Raw genomic sequence first — 15,460 nt, forward strand, 5'->3', positions numbered from 1 at the left:
GTTAGATTTCTATTCAGCTGCAGAAAAAAATTCAAATTGACTAGAATAATGGTCAAGTATTTTAATCCATGGGAAATCGGTTTCCTTTTGAAGATGAGCAATGTAGTCAGTTTTATTTGAAGGTATGAATTTGGTTGAGATAATACCCATAGATCTAGGTATTAAATCTCGCAACACCAACGGCAGCTTGCATTTTTAGAGCACTTTTCCAAGAGAAGGGGAAAATTAAACAGGAAGTGTAAGGGCAGTATTTAGTCCAGGTGGCAGGAATCTCGCCTGCTGGCTGGAGAACTGACAGGAGCCCTGCATTGCCTCTTTTCGGGAAGGCCTGCCCTATTTAGTGCCAATCAGGCACTTGACTGGTCAGTGGTGAGCCTTCCCCAGGATCAAGGACCCCTGGGGGTTGAAATCCTGCCCCTGGAGATCAGCTGGCCTATTAGAGGCATTATTTGTCCACTTAAGGGCCTCAATTGGCGGCAAGGTGGGAAGGCCATCCACGGACCTTCCTGTCCCAGACTTAATCAGGGCAGAGGCAGGAAGATGGTGTGATCCTCAGCTGGCACTCTCCTACCAGGTTAAATGCCCCCTGCCTCCAAACTCACCTCAGGGGAGGGCATTAAATTCCACCCTAAGAATTTTTAAGGGAAAGTGACTGAACACAGTTAAAGAAACAAGTTTTTAAACAGGCATTTGAGGGCAGAGAGTGAGACAGTAAGGTGGAATTGCTCAAAGCCAATTTCAGAGGTAGGGGTCTAATGGCTGAAAGACTGGTGTCACATTGGTGAAGAGAGTGAGGAACAAACTGTAAACCAAACTCAGATATTTTGAGGGTCCATGCTTGAGTGGCTGACCAGTGAAAACTTCTGAAACAAGGGGGTGCAAAGTTATGAAGATCAGAAGAATTTATATACATTTTCTGGGGAGCAGGAACCAGTGAGTCTTGGTGATGAATAACACATTTTTAAAAAATTAATGATGAATTGAAATGCAAAAGTTCTAATAATGTTTGTTGATGGTACTTAAAATAGTTATATTTTTATATGAGAGAAAGAGACACAGAGAAAGAAGCAAATAGAGATGGAGAGAGACTGAGACAGAAGCGCAGATACAAGTCTAGAAACCAATCTCAAAAAAATGTTAACAGAGATTCCATAGAAAGTCACAAATTTCAGTCCTCATCTTCTTGCCCCTGCTCCTGATCAGCATAAGTTAAACCTCACATTCAAACCTCACATCTGCCTACTGCAGTTCTGTCACCCTACCCCTCCCCAGTACACCCTCCACAATGCGGCCAAATCAAAGGACTTTGCACTGCCAAATCCAGCAACTCCACTGAGGTGCTGTCAAACCAGCACCATTCATAGACATTAACCCATTCGCAATACACAGATTAATCACTTTGTTAATATTGTGAACACAAAAATGTTATACAAATGGGTTAAGCCCACTAATATTGCCAACAGTAGTTCCTAGGCTTATATATGTATGCATGAAGGCCAATTATATGTTAATTTATGTATGAGAGAGAGTAGAGTGTCCAGGAATAAGTTTGAACATTTGTAAATGCCTGGTTATATAATTGGTCAATTTAATAAGTGAGAAAAATTATGCTCTTATGATCTCCATGGTGATGGATAACTTTTAAAAAGAAATTTGAATTTCTAGTGAATAGCTGAAAGGATGACACAACAAGATTTCACATTTTAAGACTTTTACTATAGCAAGCAAATGAAAAGCAACAGTAACTAAACACTATTTCAGCTGGCAATTTATACTCTAAACTATAGAAAAGATGCCCCCTTTTAACATTTAAAGCCAAAAGTCTTCTGCCATGGTTATACTTTACTCTGTCCCTTAAATAGACACTGTTCTCCTGGAACTCGTCCAAAGTGATTCTAAACTCCCAAGGATTTGTTTCCTTTCCTTTCTCAGTTGGCTAACTCCTAATCCCAGAAATGGCTTTTACAGTGAGATTTCTCCCACTAGCTAAATCTAGGCAAATCTTCCAGTTTCATTTAAATTCTCATGAACTCAGTCACTTCAATCCGAGTGTGAGCTCCCACCCACATTCTTGAATGGTGAACCATAGAGACTTGCTAACTCTATTTTTCTGCTCTCTCCTGATTCCTGGAAGATTGACCTGTATATGAAATTCACGGAGATCTTTTAGGCAAACCTTATAATATGGTTCGACAATGGCTTCCTTTACACCCTACCCCTCTTCACAACCCAGCTCCATGGCAATGTGAATCACATGGGCCTTGTATCTAGGTAGACATGTCAATTAGCTATCTTTAAAACCCCAACTCTACTCTATCTTTGAATTAAATAACCAGTTTAAAGTATAACCATTTACAACCTGACATTTTAATACCTCCTTAGGACTTTAGAGACCAACAGTCTATCCACTATCAGTACAGAGGCTTCTGCCATTGTCTATAAGTGTGAACACCTTGCACCTGCTTCCCTGTAAAACAACCTAGGCCCTCCTTTAATCTTTAACAATTGAACCACCCAGATTTCCTGTCAACAGAAGTCAGAACAGGTCACATGACCCCCCTTCATTCCTCCCTTTTACCTTAAATTCAAAATACAGTCTCAAAACGTAACAATCTTATAAAACCTCACTTTTTAAAATTCTTTCACATGATGTGGACACTACTGGCTAGGCCATTTGTTGCCCATCCCTAATTATCCTTTATAACGTGGTAATGAGCCACCTTCTTGAACTGCTACAATCCATGTGTTAGGGTGCTGTGTGGGACGGAGTTCCAGGATTTTGACCCAGTGGCTGTGAAGGAATGCTGATATAGTTTCAAGTCAGGATGGAATCTGGCTTTGAGGGGATCATGCAGGTGGTGGTGCCCCCATGCAGCTGCTGCCCTCATCCTTCTAGGTGGTAGTTTGTGGATTTGGAAGGTGCTGGCGAATGAGCCTTGGTGAGTTGCTGCAGTACATCTTGTATATGGTATACACTGCTGCCACTGTGCATAGTGGTGGAGGAAGTGAATGTTTAAGGTACTGGATTGGGGGGGGGGCAATCAAGCAGGCTGCTGTGTCCTGGATGACATCGAGCTTCTTGAGTGTTGTTGGAGCTGTACTCATCCAGGCAAGTGGAGAATATTCCATCACACTCCTGATTTGTGCCTTGTTGATGGTGTACAGGCTTTGGGGAGTCACTAAGTAAGTTACTCACCATAGAATTCCAAGCTTCGGATCTATTCCTGTAGCCACATTATTTATATGGCTTGTATTTATAACAATGCATTCATATGCTGGGCATAAAGTGTGATTTAGAGGAAGAGAAAATGGAGGCAAAGATTGCATTTAATTTGGGATCATGTTCATTTTTAAATTACTGTGCTAAGAATAAAAAATAATGACCTTTGTGCATTCTGCAATTTACAAAATGATTTATCTGTAAATATGTTATGATTTTAATACTGCAATCATAACACTTTTGAAATTCACTACTAAATTGGAATTCAAATTACAAAAATAAATGACCTTGGCTGTATGTTTGTAATTTGTTCCTTTACAATATTCATGAAGATGATGTGATAAACATTTTCCAAATAAATTATGCTCGTTAAGTGCTATGATATGGTGGAGCTGATTTTACTCTGGAGAAGAAATTAAAGGGACACTCCTTGCTAGCTCCTTGAAATATGACCACAGCATGTACAATGCATTCTATGGTCAGTCACAAGCCAATTTTGGAGTTGGGAGTGTAGCCTGAAATATGTGATGGCCCCAACCTCTGATTAGCCTAAGTAATGAGCCTAATCCTAGTTTCAGGCAAGCGGCCTGGTGCCTGCATGGTGTCTAATCAATGGGGAATGGGCTTGGTGCACTTCTGGATTGGGTTGAGTGCTATTGGACTCTTTACCATCCATTTTCTCACATGAGAAATAGGTGCTGCGTAAACAGAGTTCGAGGTTGGAAAGTTCTGAAAGGCAACAGTTTATAAATCTTGGCAAGAATCTTTAAATGTGCCCAGTAACCATTTATAAATTATTTATTTTGCATTATAAAATAGCAAACTTTTAAATACAATGCATGTAGCATATCAGTAATCCCAAATAAGCCTTTCAGATTTAGATCCAGCTCCTACAAGGAAAAGAAATGTAACTGTTGTCAAGTGTATTTATATTACAAATTACATCACTAGGTCAGTGACGTGAGTTGAAAGTTTTCATTTCACAATGCCAATAGTATAGCATGTGACTTCTAATAATCTGGATTCCTACTGCGCAACAAAATGAAACAAAAACAGTCCCATGGTTACAACATTAGGAATGCCACACTCCCAACAAAAGACTTTTTGGCATTTGCACTCAGCTTTGCCTAGGGGCATGGTTTATCAGCTAAGTTAGTAAGAAGGGAGACCAGAACTATTCTGCATTTATAAGAAATCTAACAATATATATATAGCATTGTCTTGCACAGAATGATAGGGGTCAATTTTAAGCCCTTACGGGTTTTGGGCAGAGATCGGGTAGACTGCCTAAGTTTATGGCCTAAGGTATTTTAATTCCCAGGCTTCATTTGCACATTGGGAAAAACAGCAGTTACTAGCAGGCAGAAGAAGAAGTTCACCATGTCTCATTCAATACTAATGTGAGGCTGAATTTAGGGGAGCCCGAGGGAACGGGTATGATGGCAAGGGACTGGGAGAATTGGACAGAAGAATCCACATTGGATACCAGGGCAAAGTGTCCACAGTTAAATTGGAGGCAGGAAGGGCCCAATGTGAGAATCCTGCCCATCACCTGCAGGAAGGCAATTAGGCTCATTAAAACCAATTATCTCTAAGAATTTAGCAGTGGCTCAGGGATTCTCCCAAACTCGCACAGCTTTATGTGTCTCCTGAAGATCACCCAGCAAAACCTGTCAGGTTTGCCCATGGCCTTGTGGGTGGGTGGGGTGGGGGGTAGGTACACTATTCACAGGCACTTTCTGTCAGAAGGGGCCGGGCATTTGAAAATGGGGGAGCTGAGAGCCACCCTCCTGTCCTTTCCTCTGACATCCCTTTTGCGCCTCCTCGCCGTGACCCCTTCCCCATGATACCTAGCTCGCCTTCACTTACCTATGTCCTGGGATCCAGCGTTGATCCTGGGATGGGTTTCATTGCATTACCGGCAGCAGACACAGCACCCACTGGCGCTGTCCGCAATGGAGAGCTGCCGGCCTCTGATCAGCTGGCAGCTCTCAGGGCAGGATTTCTGCCCTCCAGGGTCCTCAATCATGAAGGAGGCCCAATGCTGGCCAGTTCAGTGCCTGACAAGCATTTAATTGCATTTGGCCATCCCCTTGGAAGTGACATGGGGTTCCTGCTAGTTCTCCAACTGGCGTGGGGGAAGCCCATGTCACTGAAACAAAATCCAACCCATGGATTTAGGGCAGCAAAATAACTTGTTTCACCAAAGCTAATGCAAAGTACTTTCTGAATAATTACTTATCGAGAGGACTTGACCAGATTTCCGAGCAGCTGCTTCTTCCAGATTTTTGAGTAGATTGGACGATACATATAATACTTCATCAATATTTCCGAACAAGCCCTCCAGGTCCAGGTCTGGCACCTAATAGGGAAGAGAAATGTGACTGCTGGAAAATGTTTTGTATTTCATGCTGCATCACAATCATGATCAGTGTTTGATGTTTATTATACTAGAATAAATGAAAGGCCTAAGAAAAATGGTGAACCCTGGAAATCTGAAATAAAAACACGGGAAATGTGCATCTGCACTGTTAGAACCTAGTAAAGAAAAATGACTTAATGTTTCGGGTGGGAATGCTTTTTTGGAATTCCTGAATCCCCTCAAGAGTTTTGATGGATTATCCCAATCAGTGTTAAACTGTTTTCTCTATTTGGATAGTTATGGACCTACTGTACATTTTACACATTTTCTGTTTTTCATGAATTGGACTAAAATTCTTGAGACTGAAATTTCCTGTTTTGTAGAAAATGTGATAAGGGCTGACTCTTTGTTGATAATCATGAATGGTTAACAAAAATATTATAAAGCAGGATTTAGACACACAGAATGCACAAAATTCCATAGTAGTGATCCTTTATTTCCCTGGCATCGATTTACAATGGACGATGGTATCCCTAGGCTCCAGACACACCAGAAAACCTCAACTTCTTGTCTCAAGTCAGCTGGTTATAAGGAGTTCATTGTGAAACAGTGGGAACAGGGATACCTTGCACCTAGCAGAAGCAACAGTTCAGTGGACTTCTATCGCTAATTCCTCTCAACTGCATGAGCCAGATTACCTTGCCATTCAGACCACAAAGGATATCTTCCTCACCTCGGGGCTTCTCAGACTTAAGGGGTGGGGGGGAGGGTGGTTCTGTGTCATTCAGACGATCCACCTTTGTCTCAAGCAGCTCTATGCCTGCTTCAATTCCCCTCACCAGTTCTCCAGATACTGACAGAGGCTTTGGGCTGCTCTGTTCATGGCTCTTACTCCTACCACACTGCAGCGCACCATTCGAGAGCTCCTGCTTCTTCTTTAGCCTGCTCATGGCTTCTGGCACCACACCCCCAGACTGTCAAAGACATCGCTCCCTGCACCAGAGGGTCCCAGAGGGGCTGATCAGTTCCTCTACCCTGCCCTCTCCCACATCATAACCTCCTGCTGGCAGGGGCCCCACTGCAATACGGTAATACAGAAAATTTGAATGTACGATTGCAGTAAGCAATGTTTTATTAGGTACAGGCCTGTGTGAACTGGGCTCAGGTACTGATACCCACACGAGAATAGGTGGGTCCACGTCCACAGATATTGGGCCTTGGGCCTTTTTTATGAGCCTGGAGAACTGCCAAAGGAATTTTCATGGACAATCACCGCTTGTAATCCACATTGCTGATACTTATTGTAAAAAGCATACATTTCATGTGCCATAAAGCCATGAGCAGAAACACTGCACACAATAGGAAGAAACAATAGTTTAGTTACATGGGGGAAGGAGACAGAGTCTATTTTTTAGACTGCAGTGGTTCAAGGAGGTACTCAGAATTGTTGGAATACATTACATAAATCTTAAATTCAATAATTTACATAATACATTATAGGCTCAGGTAGCCAGCACATCAATCCCAATAGCCATGTAGTCTCAGAGCCAAAAGAATACTTTGCATGAAGCAAATTATAGTATTTGGATAGAAATCACGTTGTATTTTAGGGGCAGAATTTTGCCTCCAGAAACAGGAACCCAACATCCTGACCCCACATGTTGCGGGGGGTGTGAGGGGTGGTGTGGAGCTAGTCACAGCCCACTGTTTTCCTGGAGATTGGCTCTAATTGCCTGATGGGTGGGTTCAATTAAGGGAAGCAGAATGGAAAACATTGTGACAGGGTTCTTCCCATTGACCTGTTGCATCATGGGGTCCTGCCCAACACGGCCAAGCAGCTGCACCCAGTTCAGGGATCTTCCCAGTATGAGTGAGGAGGCATCAGTGACTTGAGATGTCGCACTAGCCGATGGATTACTTGGAAGGTCAACCCTCGCAACATCGTTTGTTGCACAATTTGTTCCTGCTCCTTTTGGCGTCTTAAAGGTGTATTGCACCTCAGATTACCACAGGAGGGTAAAAAGACACTGTGATCTGTAGATGAAGGGGATAAAACGCACTCCTCCCTGTCAAAGACTTGACTGCATTGGAAAGCCACAGCTCTGAAGAGGCTTCTGCTGCCACAGGCAAGATATCATAATACCCTTCTTATGTCTCCCACAGGGTCAGTCAGGGAGACTGGGTGCAAAAGTACAGCTGCTTGACTGAGGCTCTCTCCAGCATTCTAAACAGTAGAGTTAGCACCATCACATCATACAAGCACACCCTTCACCAGCACACATATTCTCACATCATTGGGTCCTTGTGCGTGGTTAGAAAGGATGGCACTGGGTGAAGAGCATGGCACTGGTGTGCAGGAGGAGGTGAAAGAGGCATAAACAGCTGTGAGCAGGGCCACTCAGAGGATGAACAGACAGAGCCATGCCCAGCTGGACACAGATGCAAGCCTCAGAAGTCACAAGCAAAACGGCTTTAATTTGACCAGCAGCGAGAAATATTTACCTGCACGTCAGGGTTCCCCCTGAGGCAGTGCAGGGTTCATGGGTCGAGGATGGAGCAGTCCATTCAGCTCATCTGCACCACCATAACTCAGGTCTTTGAACACATGAGCTCCTCTTTAACAGAGTGGCCAACCTCATGAACAGTCATATGCAGCAGCACTTGGCGTGCATGTAGAGTGCATGCCATACTCTGTAGCATTGACCAATGACACTGATGGCATAAAGAAGCATGGAATGGATGTCAGTTGTGCCCAACTGGCAGTCCCCTCTAGAGATTCAGAGCACCAGCGAAGGGTCTGAGGCAGTTGTTGTGGAAAGGAGGGGTGGGGGTGTTAATTTAAACAGTCCCGATTTCTTCTCACACCACCCGTCGTAAACAGAAAGATGTTTTAATTTTGATTTCCCTATTTATAAGTGGTAGAACATTTCCCAACACCTTGGTTTTGGTGTGACCCAATTTCTATTAATAACCCCACAGCAACCTTGTGATAGGATGAACTCAGAGGGTTAGTTTATTCACACACACTCAAAATGCGGGAGGGGGTGTCACTATGTAGACCGCTATGCATTCACATAATAAATGAGGGATATGGAAAGAAAGGTTTATAGGACAAAGACCAGAGCAAAGAATTATTGTTCCACGTGAGCCCAGAATCAAAAGTCCAATGGTGTATTTCTTCACAGGGGTCGACAGTCTGAACTGATGCTGGATAATTCACTTTTCCAGTAGAGTTGACTTCCACAATGAGATATGCATGCAGAGATGAGTCTTGTAGGTGATGGTATAGAAGTTCAGAAGTTCCAGCAGAAAGAGTGTAGATGGGGGCCAGACATTCAAACCTGGACAGAGCCCCTTTTCTTTGCTGTTGCTTGGTAAATGGAAGATGGCAGGCTGATGTGCAATACAGCAAGACATTAAAACTGGTTCTCCCAACTGGGGCGGGGGATCATGTCACATGAATCCCACCTCTCCACTTTGGCTTTGTCTGGGTTTCTGAGATTGTTAATGTTCCAACCATTAAGAATTTGAAAGGGTGCAGGGTCCTTTGTCCTAGCAGATGACTTGGCTCTGGTTGGCCAGGCTTGGCTTATGAAATGGAGATGGCCTTTGTATGATTCCCTTTGAATTTGGTCTCTGCAGCCCACTGGGTTCATGTGCACCTCTTCAGAGATAATGAGGTGCAAATTTCTTTGATACTGCCAGATTAGTTCCTATTGTTCGAAGGTCACAGCCAGATATGGCTTCATTCATTTTAAAAAGGTCATTGTCCAGTTTTAAATTTTTAGAGTTAGCCATGAGATATATATTTTATAAAAATATACTGTGAGGTCTTAGCCCCGTTACACAGTCACCGAAGAGGATGAGGGTGCTATCCATCATCATCATCATCAACCTCCTTGGCCCCTCTGACTGAGGGACCACCTGTGTAGCAGGGCGCAGTGATGAAGGCACCTCTGCAGTGATCCAGGTGCAGCAGCTTCAGGTGGTGCTCCCTCTGGCATTTACACAACAAGGAAGACCACCATATGCACCTCAGTCGCTAGCACAAAGTGAGCAGACTGCTTCCACCTCATCCAGGACAAAGGGGAACACTGTGTAAAACTGGTCAAAAGCGGAGACCACTGAGTTGTTTGGAGCAATGAGTGATTCCATTGGGCTTCATTTCACTTGTATCCCTAACACTGTAAATGTTGACACATGACCAAGACATATGAGCTTCCATTCTTTCGTGTAAAACTGAAAAAAAAAGAGTAATGAGGTGGTGAAGGGAAGCTGTAGTCTTTGATAGGAGGCAGAGACACTGCTGGACAGATGTACACCATGCATTATTATATCCACTTTTAGTGCCAATGTTATGTCTTCAATAGATGAGTTCTCACAGGCAGGTCAAAGTAAATTCCAGAGAATGCAGGCCTGCTGGATGAAAAGGGCTCGGGTGAAACGAGCCAGGATCAGACATTCCTTAGCATTCATGCCATCCTGATGAGAGGTTTAACTCCTGAACTGGTTCCAGCTAACCAGCTGCACAACCTTGGCACTTCTCTGCTCTGCATCTTCCTCTTCCTCCTCTTCTTCCACCAACGAACTGTAGATTTAACATTTCACCTTCTTCAAGGTCCACGCCACTCTGGAGGGCTATATTATGGAGAGCACAGCAGACCACCACAAAACACGAGACCCTTACAGGACTGTGCTGCAGGGTGCCACCTGACTGATCCAGGCATCATCTTGGGGTCATATTAACGGATGAGTAGCCATCTCTTCAAAGGATAGCCCTTCTCCCCTAGAATCTATCCATGGAGTTTGGGTGGTGACATAAAAAGCTGCCACGCTCTGAATTGCCAGAGAATGAAGGATAGGATAGTGAGCGCACACATACATAAAGTTCTCATTGAGGTCGCAGGCCAGCTGAACTTTGAATGGATAGAAGCCCTTCCTGTTGATGAATCTCATTGGGTGTTTTGATGGCCACTTGGGTGCAATTGATGATGCCCTGCACCTGCGGGAATTCTGTCAGAAAGAAAAATCCACTGTCTTTCGTGTCTGCAAGGTTCCATCGGTTTGGAACTATATGTGCGGCCCAGTTCTCACAGATAGGGCATCAGTGACCTGAGTAGCAATGGTATGCTGCTACATAAAAGACATCACCAAGATCTGCTATTAATATTTGGGAGGAGCCAGAAGCGAAGAAGTTAAGCACCAAACTGACTTTAACAGCTACTGGCAGGGCATGGCGAGCGATACTGTGAGGTCTTCCTCAACAAGGGCAGAAATCTCAGTAATCGTTTTCCAAGATAGATGCAGTCTCCTGCGGCACTGATTATCTGACATGTCCAAGTAGTTTCTTTCTCGGTAGTATACTCGGCGTTGAAGATATGGCCTCTGCTGCCTTCTCCCAGCCCCTCGTGACTCTCTTTTGCCCTCCTCATGTCTAGGTCCCTGCATCTGTTTGAGGGCATTGATCCTCATCGTTACTCGCCCCTATCTCCAAGTACCTTAAGTCCCAAATCCAGCTATTGCCTTTCTTGCAGTCAGCTTCAGTCACAGTACTTACTGGACCAGGCCTCTCTTATAGTCCCAAAATCCCTGAAGAGTCATGACCCCTCCACCGCCCAAGCATGCACAGACCACATGCTAATTCTGCCCACCCAAAGGCACCTGTGTGCCAATGGTGAGTGCCCCTCTCAGCCACTGACCCTTTTATGGGCTCACTTACTTGCATGGTGGTCATGAGTGGCTCCCTGCTGTATTACCACCTCCTTTCATCTGGACTGTTACAGCCCCACTGTGTAACCTATACACCCCGACAAAATTCCAAATTGACCTTGACAAGCTGACAACAAGCTCGTTAGAAAATAAGAACATATGAAATATCAAGAGTGGACCATAAGCCCCCTTGAGCCAGCTCCATCATTCGGAACTTTCAACTCCATCTTCCTGAACGCTCTGCACATTCCTCGATTCCCTGAGAAACCAGAAATCTGTCTATCGCAGCCTTAAATATATTCAATGACGAAGCAGCCACAACCCTCTGAGGTAGAGAATTCCAAAGATTCACAACTGTTTGAGTGAAGAAATTTCTCCTTATCTTAGCCCTAAATGATTGGCCCCTTATCCTGAGACTGTGCCTCATGTTCCAGATTCCCCAGCCAGATTAACAAACTCATTGGTCAATAATCCAAATCAGGCAGATTGCTGGGTTCTGCCTTCAGACTTCTTGACCAAAATCGCCGGCAGTCTGATTGGCACCGCCCAACCAACACGACTTTCGGCAGCGCAGGGGTTTACACTTGTCTGGCTGTGTACTCACCCCAATCAGGATCAAAAAATCCTGCCCCATGACTGTGAAGCTAAGTCTGATTTCAGACTTATGGGTGGTAAGGCTTGAGATGGCAATGGTATTGAGCATATGTCAAGATGGCTGTTGTGTATTTGATGTTTCCTTGACGCAAATATTTTGTCTATTAGAGCCTGTCTGATGACTCCTGCAGCGTGAGTTATTAGCTTTACAGATAATTTCTTTGTCATGTGGTTAGGTCAGATTCTGCCTTTGGTTGTTGTTTACTTCCCTCTCCTGATTGAGCAATTTCCCAGCTACAGTGTAGGGCAAAATTGTGGGTGACAAAGCAAACTACAAAAATCATAGACACTGAACTTCGCTGGAATGCCACGCGTTCTTTGTTCAGCTAAGATCCTAGTGGAAGCATGCATCATATTATTCATTTCCTCAGATCATATCCTTGGGTTTAATAAGATGTTTCTGTCACACCACCACCAACCCCCAGGCCTCCTCTTCAGTCTCCAGCAACAATTCTTGTAGTCAATGGCATTGTGGAATGTTGTGGATTAAAAGAATGCTGGAAGCTTCTAGTTCATTGGAGGTTTATAGAGATAAGTCAGTCCCTAGAATTGTAGACTAGCTGCACATTACGTTCAAGAATGGAACGGTACTAGAGCTATGGTTAAATTGGCTACGTGGATGCAATCACTAATGCCTGGTACTCTGAAGAGTTTAGTTGAATGCTGCTCACTGCATTTTGTCAAAAGAAAACGAATGCAGTTACTGATGCTGCAAGATGCACTGAAAATGGAAAATGTGACCTAGGTTTCCCAAGGTAACTTGGAATAAATCTGCTATATAAAAGGTCAATGCTGTTGATTTCTTCATAGCCTTTGACAGAGCCGTTCCGGTCATGAAAGTGATTCCCAACTCTTGGCTGCAGAAGGGCACATCGTGTGTAAATCAGAGTTCTTGCATGTCTAGGAATGTGTGCTGGTACAATAGCCTGTCCTCATATAAACGGATGGAAACGTATGATTGGGTCCTAATGGAGCACTGAGGTGAAAATGCATTGGGTTGGTATTCCTCTTGTGATCTTCCTTTAGAATCTGAAGATAGAGAGGAATATCTGTAGGAAAACCTGTAGCTTTTTCTCAAAGATGGCTTGTTTGAGAAACAAGCACCATTGACAGGTGTACAGCTTCAAGTGGTAAGCACTCAAGAACTATTTTTACAAATGAGTGCAGTGGTACAAAGCTTTGCCTGAATATTTTTTTAAAATGCATTAAAAATCATAGTGCACATTCCAAACAACTTGCTAATAGCACTCCCAGCATCTGAGGTTCCATTATAGGAGTATGCATTCAGAAAATGATCAATTGATGCTTCAGGAAGTCTCATGAATTTCCTTTCTCCCACAGTAACAATATAACACAGAAGCCCTACATTGCAAACAGCAGCACAAACACAGCTGTCTATTCTTAAGTGAAAAACCCATCTGAAGAACACAGACCTCCCATAATATTAATGGCTCTAATGAACCATGTGTCAATGGCCTGCAAGATGCAAATGTGCACTGAAAATGGGTGATGTGCCAGACTTCCCATGGTTCCTTGGAATAAATCTGCTACATAAAAGTTCAATTCGGAACTGGTTTTATATGGGTGTTGAGTACAGGCAGAACCATCCAAGCACTTCAAACACATCTTCGGGAGCTCATTATACAGGATGATATAAAAGTTCTAGCATGGAAACAGGCCATTTGGCCTGAAACATCTGCGTTGATTTGAGCTTGATTGAATTTTTTAAGAAGATAGAAAGGAGGGTTGGTGAAGGAAGCACATTTGATGTAGCCTACGTGGATAGCATGGCAACATGGGCCAACATGGCAGGCTGGTCAGAAAATTAAAAGCTTATAGGGGAAAGTCGCATGTTGGATCTAAAATTTGCTCAGTGGCTTGAAGTACAAGGTAATGATTGATGGCTGGAACGTCTTATACACCGGGGTTCCACAGGGTTCAGTAATGGGCTGCTTGCTGTTTGTGGTAAACATCACTGAACTAGACTTAAATGTATGGAGCACAATAGCAAGGAAGAAAGCTGTAGGCTACAGGAAGATATCAGTGAACTGATATGGTGGACAGAAAAGTGGCAAACGGAATTCAATCCAAAGAAATATGAGCTATTGTTTTTGGGGAGGGCAAACAAGGCAAGAGAAAACACAATAAATGATAGGATTCTGAGAAACATAGTGGAATAGAGGAGACCTTGGATTACGCATCAACAAATTCCTGAAGGTTGATAGATAAGGTGGTTAAGAAGGCATACAGGAAATTTTCCTTCACTTGCTAAGGCAGGTTTACACATCCCATGGAGGTCTCCAGACGGTAACACCCTGAAAGAGATTGACTACATATGCAGATGGAGGATAGACCTACAAGATGTCTGGACTTGTCGAGGTGATGATGTAGGAGCTGACCACCGCCTTGTGCTAGGCAAGATCCACCTGAAGCTGAAGAAGACAACAACCATCAAGTCACAAAGGCCATTTGTAATGAAGAAACTGAAGGACATGTCGGACAGTTTTCGGCTGGACCTCTCCAACAGATTTGAAGTACTACTGAGGTCGGGCAAAATTGAGAAACAGTGGGAAATCTTCAAAAGAGGGATTAAAGCAAGTGCAGAAGTCACCATTGGGCAGAGGAGTGGAACCAATAAAGAACATTGAATCACTAACCCAACATGGAAATTGACTGATGAAAGAAAGCTGGCAAGGAGCAAGAGAGCCCAGGAAAAGAACATTGAGCAAAAACAGGAAGATGATGTGAAGAACAGAAGACGGGATAAAGCTGTGAGAAGAACTGCAGGGGAGACAAATGAGGATGGATGGAATTAAAAAGCAGGGGACACAGGCAGCAGCAAATTGGAATGGCTCCAAGATGCTGTACAGGATCGTATGGGCACTGATTGGTAAAAGAAGCAACACCACTGTACCAATCAAGGCAAGGGCGGTAGGACGCTACTGACGGATGAGGAGCAGGTGGTGAGGTAGGTGGAACACTTTCAGAAGATCCTTAACCAGTCCAACCCCAGTTCCACAGTCAAGTTCGGCAAAAGCACAACGCCTCAGCAGTTGAATGTTAACTTGGGAGAAACTGACAGATCAGAGGCCCAAAGACCCATCAAGAGTCTGAAGAACAAGAAGGCACCTGGGATTGATGAGATACCAGCAGAGCTATCATAACATGGCAAGAACACCAATACGATGAGCTCATGGACCTGTTCAACAAGATCTGGACTGTGGAGGACGTCCAGGACAACTGGAGGCAAGGAGTAATCATCAAGCTGCCTAAAAAAGGGGACCTTAGCAACTGCAACAACTGATGTCAGTGCCTGACAAGGTCTTCAGCATCAGGCTCCTCAACAGATTGAAAGGAGGAGAAAACAGTACCCTACATGAAGAACAGGCAGGTTTCCGTGGTGGTAGATCATGCTGCGAGCAGAACTTTACACTCAGGAACATCACACAGCAAGGCCTAGAGTATCAGAAGCCACTTGTTATCAACTATTGATTTCAAAAGAGCTTTCGATAGCA

The 15,460-nt window shown here is 43.9% G+C and overlaps 1 protein-coding gene across 9 annotated transcripts in view; it reads right to left on the bottom strand.

The window, feature by feature from the left end:
• Nucleotides 1–15,460, bottom strand: part of arhgef37 (Rho guanine nucleotide exchange factor (GEF) 37) — a 170,137-nt gene that overhangs the window by 86,689 nt on the left and 67,988 nt on the right. For all 9 annotated transcript variants that reach the window (XM_078550727.1, XM_078550726.1, XM_078550724.1 and 6 more), the window contains one exon: nt 5,459–5,582. In XM_078550727.1, coding sequence (XP_078406853.1) covers nt 5,459–5,582 — 124 coding nt within the window. The remainder of the gene's footprint in view (nt 1–5,458; nt 5,583–15,460) is intronic.

Source organism: Cetorhinus maximus, chromosome 10 (genome assembly GCF_964194155.1).
Source record: "Cetorhinus maximus chromosome 10, sCetMax3.hap1.1, whole genome shotgun sequence".
Taxonomy (NCBI): Eukaryota; Metazoa; Chordata; class Chondrichthyes; order Lamniformes; family Cetorhinidae; genus Cetorhinus; species Cetorhinus maximus.